At 46.0% G+C, this 27,237-nt stretch overlaps 1 protein-coding gene across 1 annotated transcript; it reads left to right on the forward strand.

Annotated features, from left to right (window-relative positions):
- The first annotated feature begins 20,661 nt into the window (after positions 1 to 20,661).
- LOC132407208 (uncharacterized) lies at positions 20,662 to 25,486 on the forward strand. The gene is made up of 2 exons (XM_059993507.1): positions 20,662 to 21,965; positions 22,775 to 25,486. Exons 1-2 carry the CDS (start codon positions 21,480 to 21,482, stop codon positions 25,460 to 25,462), a joined length of 3,174 nt encoding a protein of 1,057 aa, XP_059849490.1. The 5' UTR covers positions 20,662 to 21,479; the 3' UTR covers positions 25,463 to 25,486.
- Positions 25,487 to 27,237: the final 1,751 nt, after the last annotated feature.

Genomic DNA, 27,237 nt, shown 5'->3' on the forward strand with positions numbered 1-27,237 from the left:
CTAAAATGGGCCAACCAGAACAGTATGCAACACTCTAGATGTGGCCTAACTAGAATTTTATAAAGCTGCAACACAAATGCTATTGTACCTTTGAACTCATTGCCTCAACTAATAAACAAAACATGCCATATCTTTCTTAATCACCCTTTCAACCTGTGCAGCCTCTTTCAGGCAACTATGAACTTGGATCCCAAGATCCCTCTGCTCATCAACACTGTTGCCCTTAGCAGTGTACTGCCTCTTTACACTTGACCAATGAAGGTGCAACACTTCATGTTTGGCCAAGATAAGCTCCATTTGCCATTTCTCTGCACATATCTGCAACTGATCTTTCCTGCCACCTCATGAACTTTCACATACAACACATCATTCTCCATAATGTCTGCCGTCTTAAACAGGACCAAACTCTAAAAACATTTTAACCACTCCCCCCCCCCCCCGTCCATTCCTCTCTCCCGTTAATCTCCCTCCTGGCACTTAACTCTGCAAAGAACAGAAGTGCTACACCTGTCCATTCACCTCCTCCCTCACCTCCATTCAAGGCCCCAAACAATTCTTCCAGGTGAGACAACACTTCACCTGCAAATCTGTTGGGGAGGTTTATTGTATCCAGTGCTTATTTAGAGGCCACCTCTACTTTGGTGAGACCCGACATAGATTGGGGTCTCTTTGTTGAGCTCCTTCGTTCCATCCACCAATAGCTGAAGTTCCCAGTGGCTGACCATTTTAATTCCTATCCCCATTCCCATCCATGGGTAGAAGAGCAATATCTCATATTCCGTATTGGTAGTCTCTAATCTGATGGTATGACATTGATTTATCCCAATTTTCAGTAATCTTTCCCAACTCTCCTTATCTCATTTCAATTCCTCACTTTCCTCTTCTCCTCGTCTACCTATCACCTCCCATTAATTCCCCATCTCCTTCCTTTTTCCCCTGATCAACTCTCCTCTCTTATCAGATTCCTTCTTCTACCGCCTTTTACCTTTTCCACCTGTCACCTCCCAGCTTCTTACTTCATCCCCTTCCCCCTCCCATTTGGCTTCTAATTGCACTCCTTCCCCTCCCGCCACCTTCTTATTCTGACATCATTGCTCTTCCTTTCCAGTCCTGATGAAGGGTCTCAGCCTGAAATGCTGACTATTTATTTCTCTCCATTGATGCTGAGTTCCTCCAGCATTTTGTATGCGTTGCTCTGGATTTCCAGCATTTGCAGAATCTCTTGTGTTAGTAATTGCAGTAGATTATCAGATATTAAGAAACATAGAAGGACAGAGGGATTCTGTGAGTGTGTGTCCACAGAATTTTCACAGTAGCAAGACAGATGGGTAGGGTGCTTAAGAAAATGTAACGGATGCCTTTATTGACGTTCAAATACTGCAGGAACAGGGAAGTCACCCAACAAATGCAGAAATCAATTAGTTGAACAGCTAAAGTACTGCATAGAGCTCTGGTCATACACTGCAGGAATGATGTCACTGCACTGAAGGTAGTGCAGAGAAAATGTACAAGGATATTTGCAGAGCTGAGAGATGACTAGGCTGGAGTGAGTGCTGCAAAAAGCTGACAGAGATCAACATGTTGAGTTTCTCATCATTTTATAGGCTCAGTCAGATATTCCTGCAGTCTTTGTTCCAGCCCAGGCATCTCAAATTACCCTTCTTAAATTACAGATTCTGTGAAAGCAAGCTTCTATTGCCAAGTATCATCCAAGCTTCAGATTCCTCATTTTGGCTGAATCGAAGGTGGTGATATATCAGCATATATAAGGGAGGTTGAAAATCTAGCTGAATGGTGCCATAACAACAGTTTCTCACTTAATGTCAGCAAGATAAATGAGCTAATTATTTATCAGACAGAGGAAACTGGAGGTCCATGAGCAAGTCCTCATCATGCGATCACAGGTGCAGAGGGTCAGCAACTGTAAATTCCTGTGTTATCATTTAAGAGGGTATGCTGTGGATCCAGCACATAAGTGTCTGTTGTATTGGAAGTTTGTGAAGATTCAGCATGTCATCTAAAACATTGACAAACTTCTGTAGATGTGCGGTGGAGAGTGTATTGACTGGTTGCATCATGGCTTGGTATGGAAACACCAAAGCCCTTGAACTGAAAAGTCTACAAAAGTAGTGGATCCAGCCCAGTACATCACAGGTAAAGCCCTCCCCACCATTGATTCCATCTACATGGAGAAGTGGTGCAGGAAATCAACATCCATCATCAAGGACCCCCACCACCATCCAGGCCATGTTCTCTTGGCCCTGCAATCAAGATGAAGGTACAGGAGCCTCAGGATTCACACCACCAGGTTCAGCAACAGCTATTACCCTCATATTCTGGATATTTATTGCTTTCTTTATTTATTAATATGATTTTGTTTGTTTGTTCTGTTAGCAGGAAATCCTACAAAAGACGGGATTTCCCGGAGGCCAACTATTTTAATTCCTATCCCCATTTCCGTTCTAACATGTCTGTCCATGGCCTCATCTTCTGCCATAATAAGGCCACTCTCAGCTTGAAGGAGCAACGCCTCATACTCTGTCTAGGTACCCTCCAACCTGATGGCATGAATGTTTATTTTTCCAGCTTCCAGTAATTTTTTTCCCTCCTGTTTCCTCTTTTTAAATTCCCCACCCTGGCCTCTTACCTCTTCTCTCATCTGCCTATCACCTCCCTCTGGTGCCCCTCCTCCTTCCCTTTCTCCCACAGTCTACTGTCCTCTCCTATCAGATCCCTTCTACTCCAGCCCTTTACCTTTTCCACTTATCATCTCCCAGCTTCTTACTTCATAACCCTCACCTACCCATTTGGCTTCACCTATCACCTTCTAGCTTGTACTCCTTCCCCTCCACCACCTTCTTACTCTGGCATCTTCCCCCTTCCTTTCCAGTCCTGATAAAGGGTCTTGGCGCAAAACATTTGTGTTTATTCATTTCCATAGATGCTGCCTGACTTGCTGAGTTCCTCCAGCATTTTGTGTGTGTTGCTCTGGGTTTCGAGCATCTGCAGAATGTGTGTGTGTTTTTTTTCTTTTCTTTCTTTGTATTTACAGGGAATGCCCACAGCAAAATAAATCTCGAGGTTGTATATACAGTATATGTGTATACTATATATACAGTACACAGTTCCACACTGTATCACTGAATAAAATAAATTAAATAATAAAACAACAAACGTGCAAGTGCGCCTGAGTAGGATTGAAACAAAGACTGTTCTACATATCCCACAAAAAGACAGGCATAGCTTTGGACCAAGTGGGTCTCCATAGCTACACCTTTAATATTGAGTGGAGCGTTTGCCCATTCTGACCTTCTGGACATTGCTCCACATTTCGCAGTTCCTTTGTCTCTGTTTTCATTCGCCAACTACTCTCATCTATTCACTGACTGAATAATCTTGTTCACAGCTTCTCCCCGTGATCATAATATTTGATCTTATATGAGCTATCTCCCAAACCACCCCTCCAACTCATTCTGCCGTCTCCCTTCACAGTGGGGCACTCCTTCACATCCTCCATTTTGTTATATTACATCCAATCCTCATGAAGTGCTGTCCTCTATACAAGGGAAACTAAACATAAGACAATAAGATATAGGAACAGAATTAGGCCATTTGGCCCTTCGAGTCTGCTCCACCATTTCAACATTCCTTCTCAGCCCCACTCTCCTGCTTTTTCCCCGTATCTCTTCATGCCCTTGACTAATCAAGAATCTATCTACCTCTGCCTTAAATATACTCATTGACTTAGCCAACACAGTCACCTGTGGCAATGAATTCCACAGATTCACCACTCTTTGCCTAAAGAAATTCCTCCTCCTCTCTGTTCAAAATGGACATCCCTCTATTCCGGTGCTATAGGTAATCACTTTGCAAAAGATAGTTTTCAAGAGAAACTTATTTAAGTCTAATTCTTCATTCCATTCCCACTCTTTGAAGCATTACAACAACAACCAAGATCTCATCTAACACCAAGGGCCACAACAGTCTTCACAACTTCATACTGAGGCACAGAGCACTGCGGCACTGAAACATGTGGTTAGTACAACGCTATACAACATCCAACTGTAAGAGCAGGGTTTGACTTCTGCTGCTGTCTATAAGGGGTTTTTATGTTCTCCCAGGGACCACGTAGGTTTCCTCCAGATGCTGTAGTTTCCTCCCACATTCCAGAGATGCACTGTAGTTGTGGGCTTGCTATGTTGGTGGCAGAAGTGTGGTGACACTTGCAGGCTGCCCAGCACAATCTTCACTGATTGAATTTGATGAAAAATGATGCATTTCACTGTATATTTCAATATATACCCACTGTATATAAGTGGGTGGTGGGATGGAGATACATCTCACCCAAAGGAGGTGTAAAAAGCTCCCACTACTAGCCTGCAGGTCACCCTTGGGCAAGGTGTAGCACCTGCCTTAGTCCCTCCCTCCTGATCAGGGTCACGTGAACCCATGTAAGCATACAAATCCTGGTTATGGGATCACTGATACCGATTAGGGGTTCCCAACCATTTTTATGAAATGTAGCAATACCATTAAGCAAGGGGTGCATGGACCAACAGTTTAAGAACCCCTGGCCTAGATAATCATTAAAAGGCCAGGGCTTGGGCACAATAACTGACCTGCTGCAGAAAACCTCACCTGTCTTGTAAAGACACTGCCCAGAAGAAGGCAATGGCAAACCACTTCTGTAGAAAAATTTGCTAAGAACAATCATGATCACCCGTGTCATATGATGATGATGACCTTGCAAGAAAATGAATTTCACAGTGGTATTTGGTGATTGTTAATAAATTTACTTTGACTTTCCCACCGCTCACACCCCCAGCTTGGCTATTAGCTCTAGTCAATTTGTGTCACCTGTCCTGGTTCAGTCAAAGCAGATCCCAAGCCACCTTCATGTAATCAGACTTCATGGTGAAGGGAACAACTGAACAGTTAAAAAACTTATTGCCTATTATGCCATTGGTGTTTAGGACAGCAATGAAGGTCCTCTTTCCCTGGTGGTGTTCAGGGCTTCCTTCATTGTGATGTTACGAACCCCGTAGCTGGGTCACTTACCAGCAAAGATAGAGAGGTCAGTTGAAGTCTGATGGTACTATTTTTAACAGTATTTATTGATAAAAATACACAAAAATAATATCAATGCAAACATACAGATAATATACATCGTCAATACTAAATCTAAAAGTGCAGGTATAATAATAATCAATAAGAAATAGCTCTGTCGTTGTCTAGGGGATAATGTATTGTCCGATGGAAATATAAAAGTCACTCAGTTCATTCAGGCTGCAGCTTTTTGGTTGGAGAGAGACAGATTTTAGAAACTTGCCAGCTTTTCCTTTTTATGATGTCGATCCTTCGAAATTTCGTTGGTGGTGGCCTCTTCGTTAGCTAAGCCGTTCTTCCGTGGTAAACCCGCCAACTTCTAGGCAAAGGAAAAGGATGCACGCGGGCTCCCCACCGGCTGTCACTATTAAACGCTGTCACGGGATTTCTAGCGTTTCTCCTGGTGCGTCTAAAGGGGTTGTTCCCCAGACCTTCTTTTATCCTTACTCACGGGGTCTCAGATGTCAATCAGGTTGGGATGATGCAATCCCTCAACCAGCCCACTCTGGGCATCCCTGAGGGCTTCAATGAATAGTACAGTACTCAATACACAATTCCTTCTCCAAGAGACAATGGCCGTTATCTGTGGCTTTGTCTTGCTGAGGGGCCAGGACACATTCCAAAAACCTTTAGGATTCTCTCTCATTTCCTGGGTCCCAGACCCGAATTAATAGCGATCTTGCAATTCTCACAAAGGAGGGAGCTACTTTGTACCCTTCGGCCCCTCAGAGTTGTGGCACACTCGTAACAGTGACAGTAGCTCGGTTTTCACTACTGTCAGTCATGCAAGACCTGGGTGGAGACTCGGGATTACCACCTCACTCGGATGTAAAAGGATTCTTCATTGCTGTTTCCATAACAATTTTGTTTTACCAGTCCAGGTTGTTAGCCCTGAGCTGAATCCCCGAACCTGGAGGACAATTGGACCACTCTTTCTCTCTCCTTTGATCTGTCTGTCCTCTACCCTTTGACCTTTTTGGCATGGGTGACCCGATCAAGAGCCAAAGCATAAAGCCCTGACTCCAGCCAATGTAGCTCTCCAGGTCATTGGGTCATGCAAGCCTCCGAAACCAATGACAATGTTATGGTTCTCCACTACCAACTATCGCGGATTTACCATTGCTACAAAGGACTCTGGTCAGTCAATATATTAGGAGGTTTTGACTTTAGCTCCAATTGAAGGTATTGATGGGATGGTCATCAGTCTTCTGATGGCTATCTTCAGTAAGAGTGAAGTGATGCATTTGGTAAGGGCACAAGGGAGTGCAATAGAATCGAGGGACAGGGGAGTACAAGAGCATACTGTTGTGTATTTAATATTTAAGTAATGTTTGAGTAATACACATAGTGTACTGGAGGACCTCAGCAGGTCAGGCAGCAACTATAGATGAGAATAAACAGTCGACATTTTGGGTTGAAACCCTTCATCAAGACTGGAAAGGAAGAGGAGAAGTCAGTATAAGATGGGGGGAGGGGAGGAAGAAGTACAAGATGGCAGGTGATTTTGTAATACAAGAGCTTAGGTTAACTTGTCTACTTAATTTTTTTCCCCTTTTCTTTAATAAGGTGCTCACATTTGACCTGGTGGCATAATGACCCATGCCATTCGCATACTTCTTACGTCAAAGTTCAAAGTAAATTTTATTATCAAGGTACGTATACAGTATATCACTAGATACAACCCTGAGATTCATTTTCTTGCAGGCATACCCGGCAAATGTATAGAATAGTAACTATAACAGGATTCAAAGGTTAGGAGGTTCATTTTATTATCAAAATATACATGTACAATGCAACTCTGATAATCATCTTCTCCAAATAGCCATGAAATACAGAAAAACCACGGGAGCAATGTTCCCTGTAATGACACCCTCTACCTTGGCTTGCTAAGTATATTTCACAATCGTACACAATCACATTTCCTTTTCCGGCTTCTGACTGAGCGGTGTCGACAACATGGAGTTTGCAATGATTTGTCTGTAGATTCTAGAACTGGCTTATTTATACTGTTTGTATTGAAGAAATTATTGAGTGTGCACATATTGCTGTCATTGGGCAAAAAAATTGCACAGCACAAGATTTTTGCGCACACTGGCATTACCAGTTAGAAGGGAATTGCACAGGAGTCATTGAAAGGAAAGACATCACCCCCCCCCCCCCACCCAGCAGGAAAAAGAAAAAGAAATAAATCTCATAAACCCCAGGTGGAGCTAAGTTAAGATGACACTAAACGGTGACTCCTTTGATTGCATCTTCAGAAACAACTCTATTTCCATCTTTAATATCTTTATCTTTCCCTTTTAAGGTTCTTTTGAAGACCTTGACCTGGAGTTACATGCTGACTTTGGTTCTTTGCGGCAATGGGACCTGTTCTCATGGTTTCAGGATCGGTGTCACGACAGCAGACCCACGTGTCATCAGGAGAGTCGGGATATCTGTTGTGTGCCTGAAAACCTGGGATCTTTGGGCACAGAGTTCGAAAAGAAGTGACGTAACAGACTTTTTAACATCGTAAAATGTCATGGTACACATCGGTACCGATGACGTAGGAAGAAAGAGTGAGGAAGTCCTGAACAATGAGTCTAGAGAGCTTGGTAGGAAGTTAAAAAGCAGGACCTCGAGGGTGGTAATCTCAGGATTGCTACCTGTGCCACGTGCCAGTGAGGGTAAGAGTAGGATGCTGTGGTGGATGAACACGTGGCTGAGGAACTGGTGTAGGGGTCAGGGTTTCAGATTTCAGGATCATTGGAACCTCTCCTGGGGCAGGTGAGACCTGTACAAGAGAAAAGTGTTACACCTGAACTACAGGGGAACCAATATCCTTGCAGGGAGGTTTGATAGTGGTATTGGGATTTGCAGGGGGATGGGAACCAGAGTAACAGAGCAGAAAGTGGAGCGGGGTGAAAATAGACAATAGACAATAGGTGCAGAAGCAGACCATTTGGCCCTTCGAGCCTGCACCGCCATTCTGAGATCATGGCTGATCATCTACTATCAATACCCGGTTCCTGCCTTGTCCCCATATCCCTTGATTCCCCTATCCATACTGTCTAGCTCCTTCTTGAAAGCATCCAGAGAATTAGCCTCCACTGCCTTCCAAGGCAGTGCATTCCAGACCCCCACAACTCAGTTCATGCAAAGTCACAAATAGAAGGTTTGTGTGTGGTGGTAATAATCTTCTGAGGTGCATCTAATTCAATGCAAGGAGTATTGTGGGGAAGGCAGATGAGCTGAGTGCGTGGATTGACACATAGAATTATGACATTATAGCCATTAGTGAAACTTGGCTATAGCAGGGGCAGGACTGGCAGCTTAATGTTCCAGGGTTTAGATGTTTCAGACGTGATAGAGGCAGAGGGATGAAGGGTGGGGTGGGAGTAACATTGCTGGTCAGAGAAAATGTTACAGCAGTGCTAAGGCAAGACAGATTAGAGGGCTTGTCTACCGAGGGCATATTGGTGGAGCTGAGAAACAGGAACGGTATGACCACATTAATGGGGTTATATTATAGACCACCCCAATAGTCAGCAAGAATTGGAGGAGCAAATCTGCAGAGAGATAGCAGACAACTGTAGGAAACATAAAGATGTGATAATAGGGGATTTTAATTTATCGATTGGGACTCCCATACTGTTAAAGGTCTAGATGGGTTAGAGTTTATAAAAATGTGTTCTGGAAAGTTTTCTAATTCCATATATAGAGGTACCAACTAGAGAGGATGCAATATTAGATCTCCTATTAGGAAACAAGTTAGGAAGGTGACGGAAGTGTGTGTAGGGGAACACTTTGGTTCCAGTGATCATAACACCATTAGTTTCAACTTCATCATGGATAAAAATAGATCTGGTCCTCAGGTTGAGGTACTAAACCGGAAAAAAGTCAAATTTGAAGAAATGAGGAAGGATATAAAAAGCGTAGATTGGGGCAGGTTGTTCTCTGGCAAGGATGTGATCGGTAAGTGGGAGGCCTTCAAAGGAGAAATTTTGAGAGTGCAGAATTTGTATGTTCCTGTCAGGATTAAAGACAAAGTGAATAAAAATAAGGAACCTTGGTTCTCAAGGGTTATTGGAACTCTGATAAAGAAGAAGAGATGTATAACATGTATAGGCAACAGGGAGCAAATAAGGTGCTTGAGGAGTATAAAAAGTGCAAAAAAAGTCTTAAGAAAGAAGTCAGGAGGGCTAAAAGAAGACATGAGGTAGCTTTGGCAGTCAAGGTGAAGGATAATCTAAAGAGCTTCTACGGGTATATTAAGAGCAAAAGGATAGTAAGGGATAAAATTGGTTCTCTTGAAGATCAGAGTGGTAGGCTATGTATGGAACCAAAAGAAATGGGATAGGGGGAGATCTTAAATGGGTTATTTGCATCTGTATTTACCACGGAAACTGGCATGGAGTCTATGGCAATAAGACAAACAAGTAGTGAGGTCATCGAACCTATACAGATTGAAGAGGAGGAGTTGCTTGCTGTCTTGAGGCAAATCAGAGTAGATAAATCCTCAGGACCTGACAGGGTATTCTCTTGGACCTTGAAGGAGAGTACTGTTGAAATTGCAGGGGCTCTGGCAGATATATTTAAAATGTCGGTATCAGGTGCTGGAGGATTGGAGGATAGCTCACGTTGTTCCATCGTTTAAAAAAGGCTCTAAAAGTAATCCGGGAAATTATAGGCCAGTAAGTTTGACATCAGTAGTAGGTAAATAATTGGAAGGAGTACTAAGAGATAGGATCTCCAAGTATTTGGATAGACAGGGACTTATTAGGGAGAGTCAACATGGCTTTGTGCGTGGTAGGTCATATTTAGCCAATCTGTTAGAGTTTTTCGAGGAGGTTACCAGGAAAGTGGATGAAGGGAATGCAGTGGATGTTGTCTACATGGACCTCAGTAATGCCTTTGACAAAGTCCCACAGTTAGTTAGGAAGATTCAGTCGCTAGGTATACATGGAGAGGTAGTAAATTGGATTAGATATTGGCTCAATGGGAGAAGCCAGAGAGTGGTAGTGGAGGATTGCTTCTCTGGGTGGAGGCCTGTGACTAGTGGTGTGCCACAGGTATCAGTGCTGGGTCCATTGTTATTTGTCATCTATATCAATGATCTGGATGATAATATGGTAAATTGGATCAGTAAATTTGCTGATGATACAAAAATTGGAGGTGTAGTGGACGGTGAGGAAGCTTTTCAAAGCTTGCAGAGGGATTTGGACCAGCTGGAAAAATGTCAAATGGAGTTTAATGCAAACAAGTATGAGGTATTGCACTTTGGAAGGACAAACCGAGGTAGAACATACAAGGTAAATGGTGGGACACTGAGGCGTGCAATAGAACAGAGGGATCTGGGAATACAGAAATAATTCCCTAAAAGTGGCATCACAGGTAGATAGGGTCGTAAAGAGAACTTTTGGTACATTGGACTTTATAAATCAAAGTATTGAGTATAAGAGTTGGAATGTTATGGTGAGGTTGTATAAGACATTGGTGAGACCGAATTTGGAGTATTGTGTGCAGTTTTGGTCACCTAATTACAGGAAGGATATTAATAAGGTTGAAAGAGTGCAGAGAAGGTTTACAAGGATATTGCTGGGACTTGAGAAACTGAGTTAAACTGAGAAGGGTTGAATAGGTTAGGAGTTTATTCCCTGGACCATAGGAGAATGAAGGGTGATTTGATAGGGGTGTATAAAATTATGATGGGTATAGATAGAGTGAGTGCAAGCAGACTTTTTCCACTGAGGCAAGAAGAGAAAAAAACCGGAGGAGATGGGTTAATGGTGAAGGGGGAAAAATTTTAAGGGAACATTGGGGAGTGGGCTTCTTCATGCAGGGAGTGGTGGGAGGGTGGAATGAGCTGCCAGATGGTGGTGAATGCGGGCTCACTCTGAACATTTAAGAAAACTTGGACAGGTACATGGATAAGAGGTGTATGGAGGGATATGGGCCAGGTGCAGGTCAGTGGGACTAGTCAGAAAAATGGTTCAGCACAGCCAAGAAGGGCCAAAAGGCCTGTTTCCGTGCTGCAATTTTCTATGGTTCTGTGGTAAACCACAGTGGTGTCTCCCCACTCGCTGAGAAAATGGAGACACCTTTTTCTCCCTTATTAGGGAGAAAGAGAATCTGTGGTATGTTGAATGCTGGGTGTAATGCGAAGTCTTTGGGGTAACTGCAAGTCTGTGTCTTTGCTATTGCTTTGCTCAGGCTTGAATGTTTGGTGACAGTGCCGATGCTGCTTTTTTTGCCAGTCAGGGAAGGTGGGGAGGGGGGGGGGAGATTGTTGCTTGCTGCCGCTTATGCCTGGGAGGGAGGGGAGCTGGGGGGACTTCGGGGTTCTTACATTTAACTGTCATTCATTCTTTAGGGCACTTCTCTGTTTTCGTGGATATTTGCGAAGAAGAAGCATTTCAGAATGTATATTGTATACATTTCTCTCATTAAATTGGACCTTTGAACCTTTGAAACCCCAAACACCCCATCCCTCCCTTGCACAAAAAACTAACAGTTCACCTGCACAGAAAATGACAGATGGAATATTAAACCCCCAACCCCCTCCCTCACACAAATCTAACAGATCAGTGAAAGATCAACCAGACCGCAGAAGGCAACAAACTTAAGTAAATAAACAGCAATAAATAATGAAAGTATGAGATAATGAGATAAAGTGTCCTTAAAGTGAGATTATTAGCTGTGTGAAGGCTTCAATGATGGGGCAAGGAAGTGTAGTCATCCCCTTTTATTCAAGAGCTTGATGGTTGAGGGGTAGTAACTGTTCTTGAAGCTAGTGCGAGACCTGAGGCTCCTGTACCTTCTGCCTGATGGCAGCAACAAAGGGGTAGAGAGAGAGGAAGAGGGAGAGGGGTTACGGAGAAATGCAGCTCTATCTCTCTCTCCTCCCAATTCACTGAGTTCCTCCCACCATCTCCTTCCATACCCCCTCAACACACCCCATCATCCAGTGTTGTCCCCAACCTAGTTCCATTGACCTATCACTTACACACATTTCCCAAAGGGTTCCTTTCTCCTCACCCACCCAGTTCTAGTTGTTAATCAACTCTCTCCAGCCTCAGACCTGATGCAGGATATCAGCCTGGATCATCGACAGCTTCTCTCCTCCCACTGATGCTGCTTGAGCTACTGAGCTCCCCCAGCAGTTTGTGTGTTGCTGTCTTATCTCATCCCACTCACCCTCTTCCCTGGTTATCAGAGTCCATCACATGCACTTCTTGTGTCTTCATATCCTCCCCCCACCTCACCCCCTCCCCCCAACTGGTTCATTCTGTCTGTCCCTCCTTGTATAAGACATTGGTGAGGCCTCACTTGAAGCATGTTGTGTACAGTTTTGGTCAACTGACAGGAAAGAAGTAAATAAGATTGAAAGAGCACAGAGAAAATTCACAGGGTTGTTGTCTGGACGGGAGGACCTGAGTTATAAGAAAAAATTGAATATGTTAGGACTTTATTCCTTGGAACGTAGAAGATTGAGAGGAGATTTGAGAGAGGCATACAAAATTATGAGGTGTATAGATTGGGTATATGCAGGCAGGCATTTTCCATTTAGGTTGAGAGGGACTACAGCTAGAGGTTATGGGTTGGGGGAAAGGTGAAAAGTTTAAGGGGAACATGTATAAGATGATGAGAGACATTGTTTGTGTGGAGTGTATAAGATGATGAGAGGCATTGATCTTGTAGATAGTCAGAGGCTTTTTCCTAGGGCTGAAATTGCTGCCACAAGAGGGCACAGGTTTAAGGTGCTGGGGAGTAGGTACAGAGGAGATGTCAGGGCTAAGTTTTTTTACGCAGAGAGTGGTGAGTGCGTGGAATGGGCTGCCAGCAACAGTGCTGAAGGCAGATACAATAGGGTCTTTTAAGAGACTTTTGGATAGGTACATGGAGCTTAGAAAAATAGAGGGCGATGGGTAACCCTAGTAACTTCTAAGGTAGGGACATGTTTGCCACAACTTTGTGGGCCGAAGGGCTTGTATTATGCTATAGGTTTTCTATGTTTCTAACATGAGGAGAAACTTCTTCACTCAGAGGGTCATGAGGGTGTGGAACAAGCTGCCAACACAAGTGGTGCATGCAAACTCGACTTTGTCTATTTCCATCGATCAACCCCCCCACCCCCTGTCTCCCAACTTCACACCACCTCATCCCATTAATCTTCACTCCCCTAGATCCACCAATCACTTTATTCCTAATCCCTCTGCCTCAATAGTGACCGTACTCCCTTCACACTCTCATTCCTGATGCAGGGTCCTGATCATTCACCAACCACCACTCCCACTTGCAGATCCTGCCTGACCCATTTAGTTTATTTGAAGTAGACAGAGAGCAGGGTTCTCTTCAGCAGAACTGTGACGATAGCATGGTATCAGAGACATCAAGAAACTTAAGGGGCTTGAATGGACTAAGCTATTTACAAGGTATGTAGAGTCATTGAAAATGTTCCTTAAAGCACTGGGGCTGAGATTACTTGAGAAGGCAGTTAAAATCACTTCTGTGTGTGTCATGTTAGGGGTAGCACAGTAGTGTAAGAAGTGGCATGGTAGTGTAGTCATTAGTACAATTGCTTTGTACTACTAGGATGATTCCGGGAATGAGGGGTTAACAAATGAGGAGAATTTGGCACTTTGAGCCTGTACTCACTGGAATTTAGAAGAATGCGGGGAGGGGGGGTGGAATCTCTTTGAAACCTACCAAATGTTGAAAGGACTTGATAGTGTGGATGTTTCTTCTGGTGGGAGTATCCAGAACTAGAGGGACAGCCTCAAAGTTTAGGGGTGACCCTTTAGAACAGAGGTAAGGGGGAATGTTTTTAGCCAGAGAGTGGTAAATCTGTGGAATGCTCTGCCACAGGCTGTGGTGGAGGCCAAGTTCATGCGTATATTTAAGTTGATCGTTTCCTGATTGGTCAGGACATCACAGGATATGGTGAGAAAGCAGGTGTATGTACTTCCCTCAGTTGCAGGACTCTGCAGAGAGTGGTGTGGACAGCCCAGTGCACCTGAGATGTGAACTTCCCACTATTCAGGACATGTATGAAGACAGGTGTGTAAAAAGAGCCTGAAGGATCATTGGCGACCCAAGTCATCCCAACCACAAAATGTTTCAGCTGCTACCATCCGGGAAACGGTACCACAGCATTAAATCCAGGACCAGCAGGCTCTGGGACAGCTTTTTCCACCAGGCCATCAAACTTATTTTACAGTGATAGAATTGTATTTCTATGTTATATTGTATATTTAAATAGAGATGTAACAAAGATTTTTACTCCTCATGTATGTGAAGGTTATAAGTAAAGTGGGATCTGGGATCAGCCATGGTGTTTGGTGGAGCAGACTTGATGAGCTGACTGGCCTAATTCTGCTCCCAATGTCATATGGTCTTTAAAGTACCAATGATCACTGATCGGGTTTCAGTTCCCGCCGCTCTCTGTCAGGAGTTTGTACGTACTCCCTGTGACAGTGTAGGTTCCTTCCCACATTATGAAGATGTACAGATTAGGTTAGTGTGTTGTGGTCATGCTCTGCTGTCACCAGAAACATGGCGACACTTGCGGACTGCCCCCAGCACATCGCCAACGATGATACAAATGATGCATTTCATTGCACGTTTCAATGTACATGTGACAAGATGGTGGTCACAGTGTTTCATCGTCTTGCACTCTATTTTTTGTTCAATAAGCATTGGGAGTTCTTTTCTTTTGGGCATTGGGCTATGGACTATGGAAGAATTTAGTTAGCATGTGCACTTTCCCTGTTATGGGCATGTGACGAGGGGCAAAGGGGGGATTGTCATTATAAAGATGGCAGCCTTCATGTATTGAAAGAGGAACGGACGAAGTAAAGTTGTTTAATGTAAAGAAAATCTTGTCTTTGTCATTTGAACTTTAACAGTGGTAGCAGAAGATGGTTGATGTGTTCCAATTACAGGATCCCGCCAGCATTTGACGAGAGCAAGCTTCATGAAAGCTGAGAAAATGAAATTGGGATAGGGACTCATGCTATGAGGCGCGAGAAGGAGAAGCAAGCCCTTGGAGTTAGGCTGTTGCTTTTGCAAACAGTGAGAGATGACAGTATAAATACACTAATACACTTGACTCAGTTTTTTGGAAGAAAGAAAAGGTTGGATTTATGATGCATATTCAGACTTCGACAAAATTTCCAGAGAGTTCAAGAAATATGGCTGATTATATTATTGATTTTGAATAAAAGTACAGTCACATGCGTAAATACAAAATGAAACTTCCTGAAGAAGTATTGGCTTTTGGATTGTTGGATACTGCGTGTCTAGACATAAATTATGGACAGCTAGACTCTTGAGTAAGAAAGCAGGGGCTGTACTGGAAATGGAGAATGACCAAGCCAGTGTCTTTTGAGCTCCCCAGTTCTGAACATTACTGTGTGAACATTCTAGATAGAGACATTACTGAGAATCAATGTGAGAATGAAATATTAACTGTCACAGAGAACATGACCAGAGATGAGAAACACATCAAACTTCGCAAGCAGTTTGGACACACTTCAATTGATAGACTTCTGGAACTGCTCAGGAAACAAAGATACAGACTATTTTTCCCATTCTAAAGCAGACAATTGACAGCTGTGAGACACACCAAAAGTTTGGAAAACCCAAAGCCAAGCCTGCAGTTTGACTGCCATTGGCATCTGAATACAATGAAATAGTAACCATAGACCTACACGAACTGAACTGGAGCAAGGAGTACGGTATCTCCATGTCATTGATGTGTTCATGCATTTCAGTGCCGGTAGCTTTGTAAACAAGATGAGACTCTCAGAGATAGTAAAATAACTTCATCCATTCCTGGATAGGTGTGCATGGTCAACCTCGGAAAGTCCTCCCTTTTCCTACCTATGTCATTGGTACCAATATGTACCATGACCTCTGGCTGTTCTTGTTCCAACTTCAGGATATCGTGGATGTGATCAGAAACATCCCGGACCCTGGCACACTGCCATCCGTGCTTCTTTCCTGTGTCCACAGAATTGCCTGTCTGAACCCCTAACTATAGAGTCCCCTATCACTGCTGCCATCCTCTTCCTTTCCCTACCCTTATGAGCCACAGGGCCAGACTCTGTGCCAGATGCGCAGCCACTGTTGCCTCCCCCGGGTAGGACATCTTCCCCAACAGTACTCAAACAGGAGTACTTATTGTTAAGGGGGACAGCCACTGGGGTAGTTCCTAGGATCTGCCTCCTGCCCTTCCCCCTCCTGACTGTTACCCACTTATCTGGCTCCCAAGGCCCCGGTGTGACTACCTGCTTATAGCTGCTATCTATCACCTCCTCACTTTCCCAGACCAGATGAAGGTCATTGAGCTGCATCTCCAGTTCCCTAATGCAGTCCCTAAGGAGCTGCAGCTTGACACACCTGGCACAGATGTGGCTGTCCGGGAGGCTGGGAGTCTCCTGGACTTCCCACATGTGACACCAAGCACAGAACACCGGCCTCACACACATACTTCCTGTCTGTATTCTGTACAGGCAACCTACTTTGCCTCGACCCTTTATTACTGAAACCCCACTGAGCCAAAGTTTCGTATGCTGTCTCTCTCTACTCCACCACTTGCTCCTCTGGGACCCACTCTATAAAGTTGTCTCCTTTTAAACTCTTCATGCTATTCTCACTGGCTGATGTCACGTGCTTGCGCAGTCATGCCTTAATCAAACCGCTGGAAAAATAATTGTAGTTGGAGAATTAACGGAGTGTTTGAGGAAGTCAGAGACACTGGCTAAAGGACAGTATCTACAAGATGGGTGTGTACCCTGAAAGAAACCCCGACAGGAATTACACCATAAGCATGCCTGGTGGCTAGAGGTTTTGAGGAACCAAACATAGGGGAACTCCAAAAATACTCACCAACTTGTGCATCAGAGTCCCGCCAACTGCTTCTCACAGTGATAGGTCAAAAGCATTGGCGACCCCATTCCTTGGATATAAAATCCGCAATCATACAGAGAATGGAGCTGTCACATGACATTTACATTCACTGCCCACCTGAAGCCAGGAGTGAAGGAGCACTGTGGAAACTCAAAAAATGTGTATATGGTCTAGCAGATGCATCACTCTACTGGTATAAAAGTTCAAAGGTTCATTTATTTTATTGTCAAAGTATACAACTCTGATATAAATAGGTCAATGAAATAATGTTCAAAACAAGTGGAAAGATGTCACAAATGGATCCAGCTGTTTTTTACTGGCAAGATTCAGAATATCATGGAGAACTTCTCCAACGTCCTGATGAAGGGTGTTGACCCAAAATGTCAATTGGTTACTCTTTTCCATGGATGCTGCCTGGCCTGCTGAGTTCCTGCAGTATTTTGTGTGTGTGGCTTGGATTTGCAGCATCTGCAGATTTTCTCTTGTTTGTGATTGGAGTACTTGCCTGTCATGTAGATGACTTCATATGGGGAGGTTCACAAAACTTTGTCACAACAGTCATCCCTCAGCTAAAGTCAGCCTTTCAGGTTGGATGTGAGGAACATGACAGATTCTGTAAGATAGGGATAGACATCCTCACCATTGATGAAACAGTACAACTATACTGTACCAAGAAAGCTACATCAGGAATCTTCAGGCAATCCACATGGAATCCTCATGTGCCATATAGTGGGATGCACCCCTCATTGAAACTGAAGCCGAACAACTCAGGTCAAAGATAGGTCAGATTCTATGGGTGACAGGACAGAGCAGACTTGACGTCACGTTTTTTGCCTGAAACTTGGCATCCAGCACAAACTTTACATGAGGCAAACAAGATAGTGTGCAAAATTCAAATTGAAAAGTAGTTTTAAAGTTTCAACGGCTTGGAAAAGATGGCTCACTGAGGCTTGTTGTCTTCAGTGATGCCTCTCTTGAAAATCTTCCTGATGGAGGTACTCAAGGGGGACATTTTATTATACTGATAGGAGAAGAGGGAAGATATTCACCTCTTTGTTGGTAATCAAAAAGGATCCAAAGAGTTGTACATAGTACGCTAACAGAAGAAACCCTTGCAATGTCTCAAAGTATTGACAGTGCTGTTTATCTGACCATATTCTGTTCTGAGCCTTTCCATGGTGACCCAAAGAAGAACAGTCTATAAATAACATGTCACAGACAACTGCTCTTTGGTTGATGCCATGAAATCCACCAAGACAGTTACAGAGAAGATGTTTGTTCAAGAGAAAAACAGCATCAAGGAACTTGCACAGAAAATTCATCACATGTTCAGGTCAACTTCAAAGAAACAATGAGCTGACTGTCTCACAAAGAAGAGAGCGTCAGCTCTTGTGCTGCTAAAGGCACTTAGTGAAGGCATTTGGTACCTTAATAACTATACCAACATCAAAGGTTAGAACTAATCCTCATAGGACATTTGAATTGGTTTAAAATTGTTTTTCAATATACTGAAAAAGGATGGGAGATTGTTGAGTTCTGTTCATTTGGGCTATGTAAGCATTCAATTGGCATGTGCCCTTTCCCTGTCATGGACATGCACATGAGTGGTGAAGGGGGATTGTGGGTATAAAGATGGTAGCCCTCATGTAGTGAAGAGGGAACGCACAAAGTAAAGTTGTTTAAACTGAAGAAAACATTGTCTTTGTCATTTGAGCATTAACAAATGTTGTCTGGAGATCCTGTCCCAATTATGTATTCACAAGATGTGCTCTTGCACATCCAACAAAAATGATATGTCATTGAAGTCCAGACATTGTAAATACATGATGATATTCATGTATTTATGCACACTTTATCCAATATGCATAGTTCAACCTCTGAGTTAACTCTATAATATAAATCTTTAGTTTTTACAATTGTTGAATGTTAATTTTTGTTGCCTGTGTGACAACACACTGCAGCAACCTCCTAATACCTGTAAAGGCACATAGCGAATAAAGTTGATCCATAATCTTTATGTGTCATTAGTTTCAGTGACAGGGTGGAGATACAGCTCTACCAAAAGAGGTGTAAAGCGCTCCTTCTCTACACTAGCCTGCAGGTCACCTTTGGGTGCAGCACCTGCTTAGACCCCCCCTCCCCCAATCAAGGTCACATGAAGCCATGGGAGCAGGTGGAGGTTGGTCGTATGAGCAAGTGGTGCATATCACGTCCCGGTTTTGCGACCACTGACACCAGGCAGACAGTCTCTGAAGAGTATTGATAATGGCTGGGGTCATCCGTCTTAGACAATAGACAATAGGTGCAGAAGTAGACCATTCAGCCCCTCGAGTCTGCACCGCCATTCTGAGATCATGACTGATCATTCACTATCAATACCTAGTCCCTGCCTTGTCCCCATATCCCTTGATTCCCCTATCCATCAGATATCTATCCAGCTCCTTCTTGAAAGCATCCAGAGAATTGGCCTCCACCGTCTTCCGAGGCAGTGCATTCCACACCTCCACAACTCTCTGGGAGAAGAAGCTCTTCCTCAACTCTGTTTTAAATAACTGACCTCTTATTCTCAATCCATGCCCTCTGGTACTGGACTCTCCCAACATCTGGAACATATTTCCTGCCTCAATCCTATCAAATCCTTTAATTATCTTAAACGTTTCAATCAGATCCCCTCTCAATCTCCTCAATTCCAGCGTGTACAAGCCCAATCTCTCCAATCTCTCTGCGTAAGACAGCCCTGTCATCCCAGGAATCAACCTAGTGAATCTACGCTGCACTTCCTCAATTGCCAGAATGTCCTTCCTTAAACCTGGAGACCAAAACTGTACACAATATTCCAGGTGTGGTCTCACCAGGGCCCTGTACAAATGCAAAAGAACATCCTTGCTCTTGTATTCAATTCCCCTTGTAACAAAGGCCAACATTCCATTTGCCCTCTTCACTGCCTGTTGCACTTGCTCATTCACCTTCATTGACTGGTGAACTAGGACTCCTAGGTCTCTTTGCATTTCTCCCTTACCTAACTCGACACTGTTCAGACAATACTCTGCCCTCTTGTTCCAGCTTCCAAAGTGGATAACTTCACATTTATTCACATTGTATGACATCTGCCAAGTATCTGCCCACTCACTCAGCCTATCCAAGTCTCCCTGTATTCTCCTAACGTCCTCTTCGCATGTCACACTGCCACCCAGTTTAGTATCGTCAGCAAACTTGCTGATATAGTTTTCAATGCCCTCATCTAAATCATTGACATAAATCGTAAAGAGCTGTGGTCCCAATACAGAGCCCTGTGGTACCCCACTAGTCACCTCCAGCCAGTCTGAGAAACACCCATTCACTGCTACCCTTTGCTTTCTATCTGCCAACCAGTTTTCTATCCATGTTGAAACCCTGCCCCCAATGCCATGAGCTCTGATTTTACTCACCAATCTCCTATGTGGCACCTTATCGAATGCCTTCTGAAAATCTAGGTACACAACATCTACTGGCTTACCCTCGTCTAACATCCTTGTTACACCCTCAAAAAACTCCAACAGATTAGTCAAGCATGATTTGGCTCGGCCTAATCCTATTACTGCCATCAAGATGTGCCACTATTTCGTCCTTAATAATGGACTCGAGCATCTTCCCCACAACTGACGTTAGGCTAACAGGGCGATAGTTCTCCGTTTTCTCCTTCCCTCCCTTCTTGAAAAGTGGGACAACATTAGCCACTGTCCAATCTTCAGGAACTGATCCTGAATCTAAGGAACATTGGAAAATGATTACCAATGCATCCGCAATTTCCTGAGCCACCTCTTTTAGAACCCTCGGATGCAGACCATCTGGACCCGGGGATTTATTAGCCTTCAGTCCTACCAGTCTACTCATCACAGTTTCTTTCCTAATGTCAATCTGTCTCAATTCCTCTGATATCTTATGACCCTGGCCCATCCATACATCTGGGAGATTGCTTGTGTCCTCCCTGGTGAAGACAGATCTAAAGTATGCATTAAATTCTGTTGCCATTTCCCTGTTTCCCATAACAATTTCTCCCAATTCATTCTTCAAGGGGCCAACATTGTTCTTAACTATCTTCTTTCTCTTCACATAGCTAAAAAAAGCTTTTGCTATCCCCTTTTATATTCCTGGCTAGACTGAGCTCATACCTGATTTTTTCTCTCCGTATTGCTTTTTTAGTTAAGATCTGCTGTTCCTTAAAACTTTCCCAATCATCTGTATTCCCACTCATCTTAGCCCTTGTGGTGAACTATGTGCCTGTCGGGACACGCCCCTGCTGACTGCTCCTGTGGCTCCTCCCACAGGCCCCTGTATAAAGGAGACCTGCGGCCTGAAGCTCGGCCTCAGTCTCCAAGACCTTGTATGATAGACACTCACTCCTGGTTCCTTCTTCCAGTCAATAAAAGCCGATATCTCGCCTACGTCTCAGTGTGAGTTATTGATGGTGCATCAATTTTATTGACTGGAAGTTTTAAAACATGGAACCCGTTTTGCGTCCGGACCAGTTGGATTTGGACCCTCAAGACCCTGACGCAGCTCTCGCTTTTGAACACTGGCTTGCATGCTTCCAATCGTACTTGGCGGAGCTTCGTGCGACTGAACCCGCCGTTATGCACAGAATCCTACTCTCGAGAGTCTCCTCCAAAGTTTACTCCTTTATCCGGGACCTGCTGACCTACGAAGGGGCACTGGACGCCCTCAAACGACAGTACCTGCGGCCGGTGAACACCGTCTACGCAAGACATCGCTTAGCTACCCGGCAACAGCGGCCTGGAGAATCGTGCGCTGAGTTTCTCCGAGCACTACAGACACTCGTCCGAGCTTGTGACTGCAAGACGCTCACGGCAGAACAGCATGCGGAGCTGCTGGTGCGAGACGCCTTTGTGACGGGACTGAGGTCAGTGTACATGCGCCAGCGGCTGCTGGAGAACTCGGATCTTACCTTAAGCTCGGCGATAGAGAAGGCCAACACTCTAGAAGCTGCTTTGCATAACGCCGACGCTGTCCAGTCGCGCGATTCCCCGCCGGTTTCGTGGACGCCTCAGACCTCGCCACCGCCGGCTCCCGGGAGCGAATTCGCCAACGCCGCCGCCAGTCGCGATTCCACGCGCTCCCCGACCCAGACCACGGCGGTGGCCCCTCAGAAACTCGTGCTTTGTTATTTCTGTGGCCAAAAGAAACATCCTCGACGACGCTGTCCAGCGCGAGAAGCGACCTGCTCCAGCTGCGGAAAGCGGGGCCACTTCGCCAAGGTCTGTAAGTCTCAACCTCGAGCGGAGTGCAGCGCTGCGGGTGAAACGTGGGGGCTGCCATCTTGCATGCCGGGATGTGGGCGGCCATCTTTGTCGACGTCAGCACGCCCCACCCCCGATCCTCGGATGCTGACCGGGTACCCCGGATGTGAGTGGCCATCTTTGTCGGCGTCAGCATGCCCCGCCCCCGACCCTCCGATGCTGACCGGGTACCCCGACGGCGATCCAACTCTGGCCACTGTGACCCTCGACCAAAGCGCCCCACACCAGCTTGCAAGGTCCATGATGGACATCCAGGTGGAGGGGCACTGGACTGGATGCCTGTTTGACACGGGCAGCACTGGGAGTTTTATTCACCCGGACACAGTGCAACGCTGCGGACTTGCAACGCGGCCGGTCAGTCGGAGGTTCCATTTGGCCTCTGGGTCGCAGTCCGCAGACATCCGGGCGGGTTGTGTAGCGACTTTGGTGGTGCAAGGCACAGAATATCGGGACTTTGAACTGCTGGTCATGCCTAATCTGTGCGCACCTGTGCTATTGGGGCTGGACTTCCAGAGCCATCTCGAAAGTGTGACTATGGTATACGACGGGCCCCTCCCACCACTCACTGTCAAGAATCCTCAGTTTTGTGGGACTTCTTCACATACCCCGCTACTGACCACACACACACACACGGACACACACATCCCATCCAGAACCAGGCCAACAGCTGCGCTACCGACACTTGCAGCCTCTCCACTCTCAAGATCCCTCCCCCACCGCTGTTCGCCAACCTGACCCCCGACTGTAAACCTGTGGCAACCAAAAGCAGGAGGTACAGCGCGGGGGACCGGGCCTTCATTCAGTCGGAGGTGCAGCGGCTGCTCAGGGAGGGGATCATTGAGCCGAGCACAAGCCCTTGGAGGGCCCAGGTGGTTGTTGTTCGGACTGGGCAGAAAAATAGGATGGTGGTGGACTATAGTCAAACCATCAATAGGTTTACGCAGCTTGACGCATACCCCCTACCCCGCATTGCGGATATGGTCAACCAGATTGCTCAGTATAAGGTGTACTCGACAATAGATCTGAAATCCGCTTATCACCAGCTCCCCATCTGCCCAGAGGACCGCCCCTACACCGCCTTCGAGGCGGGCGGCCAGCTCTATCACTTCCTGCGCGTCCCTTTCGGTGTCACGAATGGTGTCTCTGTCTTCCAGAGGGAAATGGACCGGATGGTGGACCAGTACCAACTGCAGGCCACATTTCCCTATCTGGATAACATCACCATCTGTGGTCATGACAGGCCAGATCACGACGCCAACCTCCAACGGTTTCTCCAAGTGGCCGCAGCTCTGAACCTTACTTATAACAGGGACAAGTGTGTTTTTGGTACCACCCGCCTTGCTATACTTGGGTATGTCGTGGAAAACGGGGTTATTGGGCCTGATCCCGAACGTATGCGCCCCCTGTTAGAGCTCCCTCTTCCCACCACTCTCAAGGCCCTCAGACGGTGCCTGGGGTTTTTTTCCTATTACGCCCAATGGGTCCCCCATTACGCAGACAAGGCTCGCCCCCTGGTCAAGTCTACCTCGTTTCCCCTCTCTGCTGAGGCCTGCGCGGCCTTCAACTGCATTAAAGCGGACATTGCCAAAGCTACGATGCATGCAGTGGACGAGACCGCTCCCTTCCAAGTGGAGTGTGATGCCTCCGATTTCGCTCTGGCTGCTACCCTTAATCAGGAAGGCAGACCAGTAGCATTCTTTTCTCGCACCCTCCAAGGCTCTGAAATTCGGCACTCCGCGGTGGAGAAAGAAGCCCAGGCCATAGTGGAGGCTGTTAGGCACTGGAGGCACTATCTTGCTGGCAAAAGATTCACCGTGCTGACCGACCAGCGCTCGGTTGCGTTCCTGTTCAGCAACCAACAGCGGGGCAAGATCAAAAATGATAAGATTTCGCGGTGGAGGATAGAACTCTCCACCTACACCTATGATATCCTGTATCGGCCTGGCAGACTCAATGAGCCCCCTGATGCCCTATCCCGGGGAACATGTGCTAGCACACAGCTCGACCAGCTGTACGCCCTTCATGCACAACTTTGCCATCCGGGAGTCACCCGATTTTACCATTTTGTGAAAGCTCGGAACCTGCCGTACTCCCTGGAGGACATCAGGACGATGACCAGGGACTGCCAAATTTGTGCCGAGTGCAAACCGCACTTCTACTGTCCTGACACGGCACAACTTGTCAAGGCCACCCGCCCTTTTGAACGCCTGAGTGTTGACTTTAAGGGCCCCCTTCCCTCCACTGACCGCAATGTCTATTTTCTCAGTGTTATTGACGAGTTCTCACGGTTCCCCTTTGCCATCCCCTGCCCCGACACCACTGCCACGTCCGTCATAAAAGCCCTGCGCCAGCTCTTCACTCTGTTCGGGTATCCCTGCTATATCCACAGTGATAGAGGGTCCTCCTTTATGAGTGAAGAGCTGCGCCAGTACTTGCTAGCTAGGGGCATTGCTACCAGTCGGACCACGAGTTATAATCCCCGGGGTAATGGCCAGGTGGAGCGGGAGAATGCCACAGTGTGGAAGGCCACACTTTTAGCCCTTAAGTCCAAAGGGTTGCCGGTCTCTCGATGGCAGGAGGTCCTCCCTGAGGCACTGCACTCTATCCGCTCTCTGTTATGTACGTCCACCAATGCCACCCCTCACGAACGCCTATTCTCTTTTCCCAGGAAGTCTGTCACTGGGACCACCCTACCAGTTTGGCTGACGTCCCCGGGGCCAGTGCTGCTCCGGAAACATGTGAGGAGCAATAAATACTCCCCGCTGGTGGAGAGGGTTCACCTTCTCCATGCGAACCCCCAGTATGCTTACGTGGTCTTACCTGATGGGCGGGAGGACACGGTCTCCATCCGCGACCTGGCACCCGCAGGTGCAGCAGACCACTACCCTGAAGGCTCTCTGGTAACTGTGAACCCTGCACCAGAGGTGACACCGTACTCACCAGGCCCTACACAGACTCCTCACGACACTTGTATACCGGGCGTTTCGTACGCATTTATACCAGGCGCCTCGCACATGCATGAGGGATCACCGGCGCCTAGTGGGCAAGAACACGCGCAACCCCCGTCCCCTGTGCAATCGCCAATGTTGCCGGCACCTATGCGGTCACAGCCGGTGCTACGTAGATCGCAGCGACAGATTCGACCGCCTGATCGGCTTGACTTGTAAGAACCTTCGCTACATGAGGACCTTTTCAAACGAAGGGGGGGTGAATGTGGTGAACTATGTGCCTGTCGGGACACGCCCCTGCTGACTGCTCCTGTGGCTCCTCCCACAGGCCCCTGTATAAAGGAGACCTGCGGCCTGAAGCTCGGCCTCAGTCTCCAAGACCTTGTATGATAGACACTCACTCCTGGTTCCTTCTTCCAGTCAATAAAAGCCGATATCTCGCCTACGTCTCAGTGTGAGTTATTGATGGTGCATCAGCCCTGTCATACTTCTTTTTCTTTAATGCTATACAATCTCTGACTTCCTTTGTCAACCACTGTGGCCCCTTCCCCCTCTTTGAATCCTTCCTTCTCATTGGAATGAACTGCATTTGCATCTTTTGTATTATGCCCAAGAATATCTGCCACTGCTGATCCACTGTCTTTCCTGCCAGGGCATCCGCCCATTTAACTTTGGCCAGCTCTTCCCTCATGGCTCCGTAGTCTCCTTTATTTAATTGCAACACTGACACCTCTGATCTGCCCGTATCCCTCTCAAATTGTAGATAAAAACTTATCATGTTATGATCACTACTTCCTAATGGCTCCTTTACTTCAAGATCACTTATCAATTCCTGTGCATTACACATCACCAAGTCCAAAATAGCCTCGTTCCTGGTTGGCTCAAGCACAAGCTGTTCCAAAAATACATCCCTTAGACACTCCACAAACTCCCTATCCTGGGATCCAGCACCTACCTGATTCTCCCAGTCCACCTGCATGTTGAAATCTCCCATAACGACTGCATTACCTTTAGCACATGCCAATGTTAACTCCCTAATCAACTTGTACCCAATATCCACGCTACTGTTTGGGGGCCTGTACACAACACCCATTAGGGTCTTTTTACCCTTACTGTTCCTCAGCTCAATCCACACAGACTCTACTTCCCCTGTTCCCAAGTCACCTCTTGCTAAGGACTGAATCTCATTCCTCACCAACAGGGCCACCCCACCCCCTCTTCCCATATTTCTGTCTCTACAATAGCACGTATACCCTGGTACACTCAATTCCCAGGCCTGATCCCCTTGCAGCCATGTCTCCGTTATCCCAACAATATCGTAGTTCCCCATTTTCATCTGAGCTTTAAGCTCATCTGTCTTATTTCTGACACTACGTGCATTCAAGTATAGAATTCTTAGCCCATTCCTCCTCTCTTTGCTTAAAACACTGTCTACTGTACCTAACCCAGCTCCTTGAACTTCCATCGGGCAAACTGCACCCTGAATTTTGATGACCTTCTCAAGATCACCCAAACCTTGTACACATTTAACCCCATGCACCTTCTGACCAACCCTCTGGATCTGGATCCCTGCCCCCTGCACATCTAGTTTAAACCCCCCCGAGCAGCACTGGCAAATACTCCTGCAAGAATGTTAGTACCCCTCCGGTTCAGATGTAGACCATCCCTTCGAAACAGATCCCAATGTCCCTGGAACAAAGACCAATTATCCAAAAACCTGAACCCTTCCTTCCTGCACCATGCTCTCAGCCTCATATTAATGTGCATAATCATTCTATTCTTCGCCTCACTCGCACGTGGCACAGGTAGCAATCCCGAGATTGTCACTCTGGAGGTCCTGCCTTTCAGCTTCACTCCTAACTCCCTGAACTCTCTAAGCAGGACCCCCTCACTCACCTTACCTACATCATTGGTCCCTACATGGACCACTACATCTGGGTTCATGCCCTCACTCTCAAGAATAGCCTGCACCCGATCTGAGATGTCCCGGACCC

Source organism: Hypanus sabinus, chromosome 1 (genome assembly GCF_030144855.1).
Source record: "Hypanus sabinus isolate sHypSab1 chromosome 1, sHypSab1.hap1, whole genome shotgun sequence".
Taxonomy (NCBI): domain Eukaryota; kingdom Metazoa; phylum Chordata; class Chondrichthyes; order Myliobatiformes; family Dasyatidae; genus Hypanus; species Hypanus sabinus.

Excerpts from the sequence above, each read along its gene's own strand:
- LOC132407208 (XM_059993507.1), top strand. The coding sequence starts at position 21,480 with ATGGAACCCGTTTTGCGTCCGGACCAGTTGGATTTGGACCCTCAAGAC. Across the intron at positions 21,966-22,774 it reads TAAGCTCGGCGATAGAGAAG|GTGCGCACCTGTGCTATTGG; the intron begins GCCAACACTCTA and ends CATGCCTAATCT.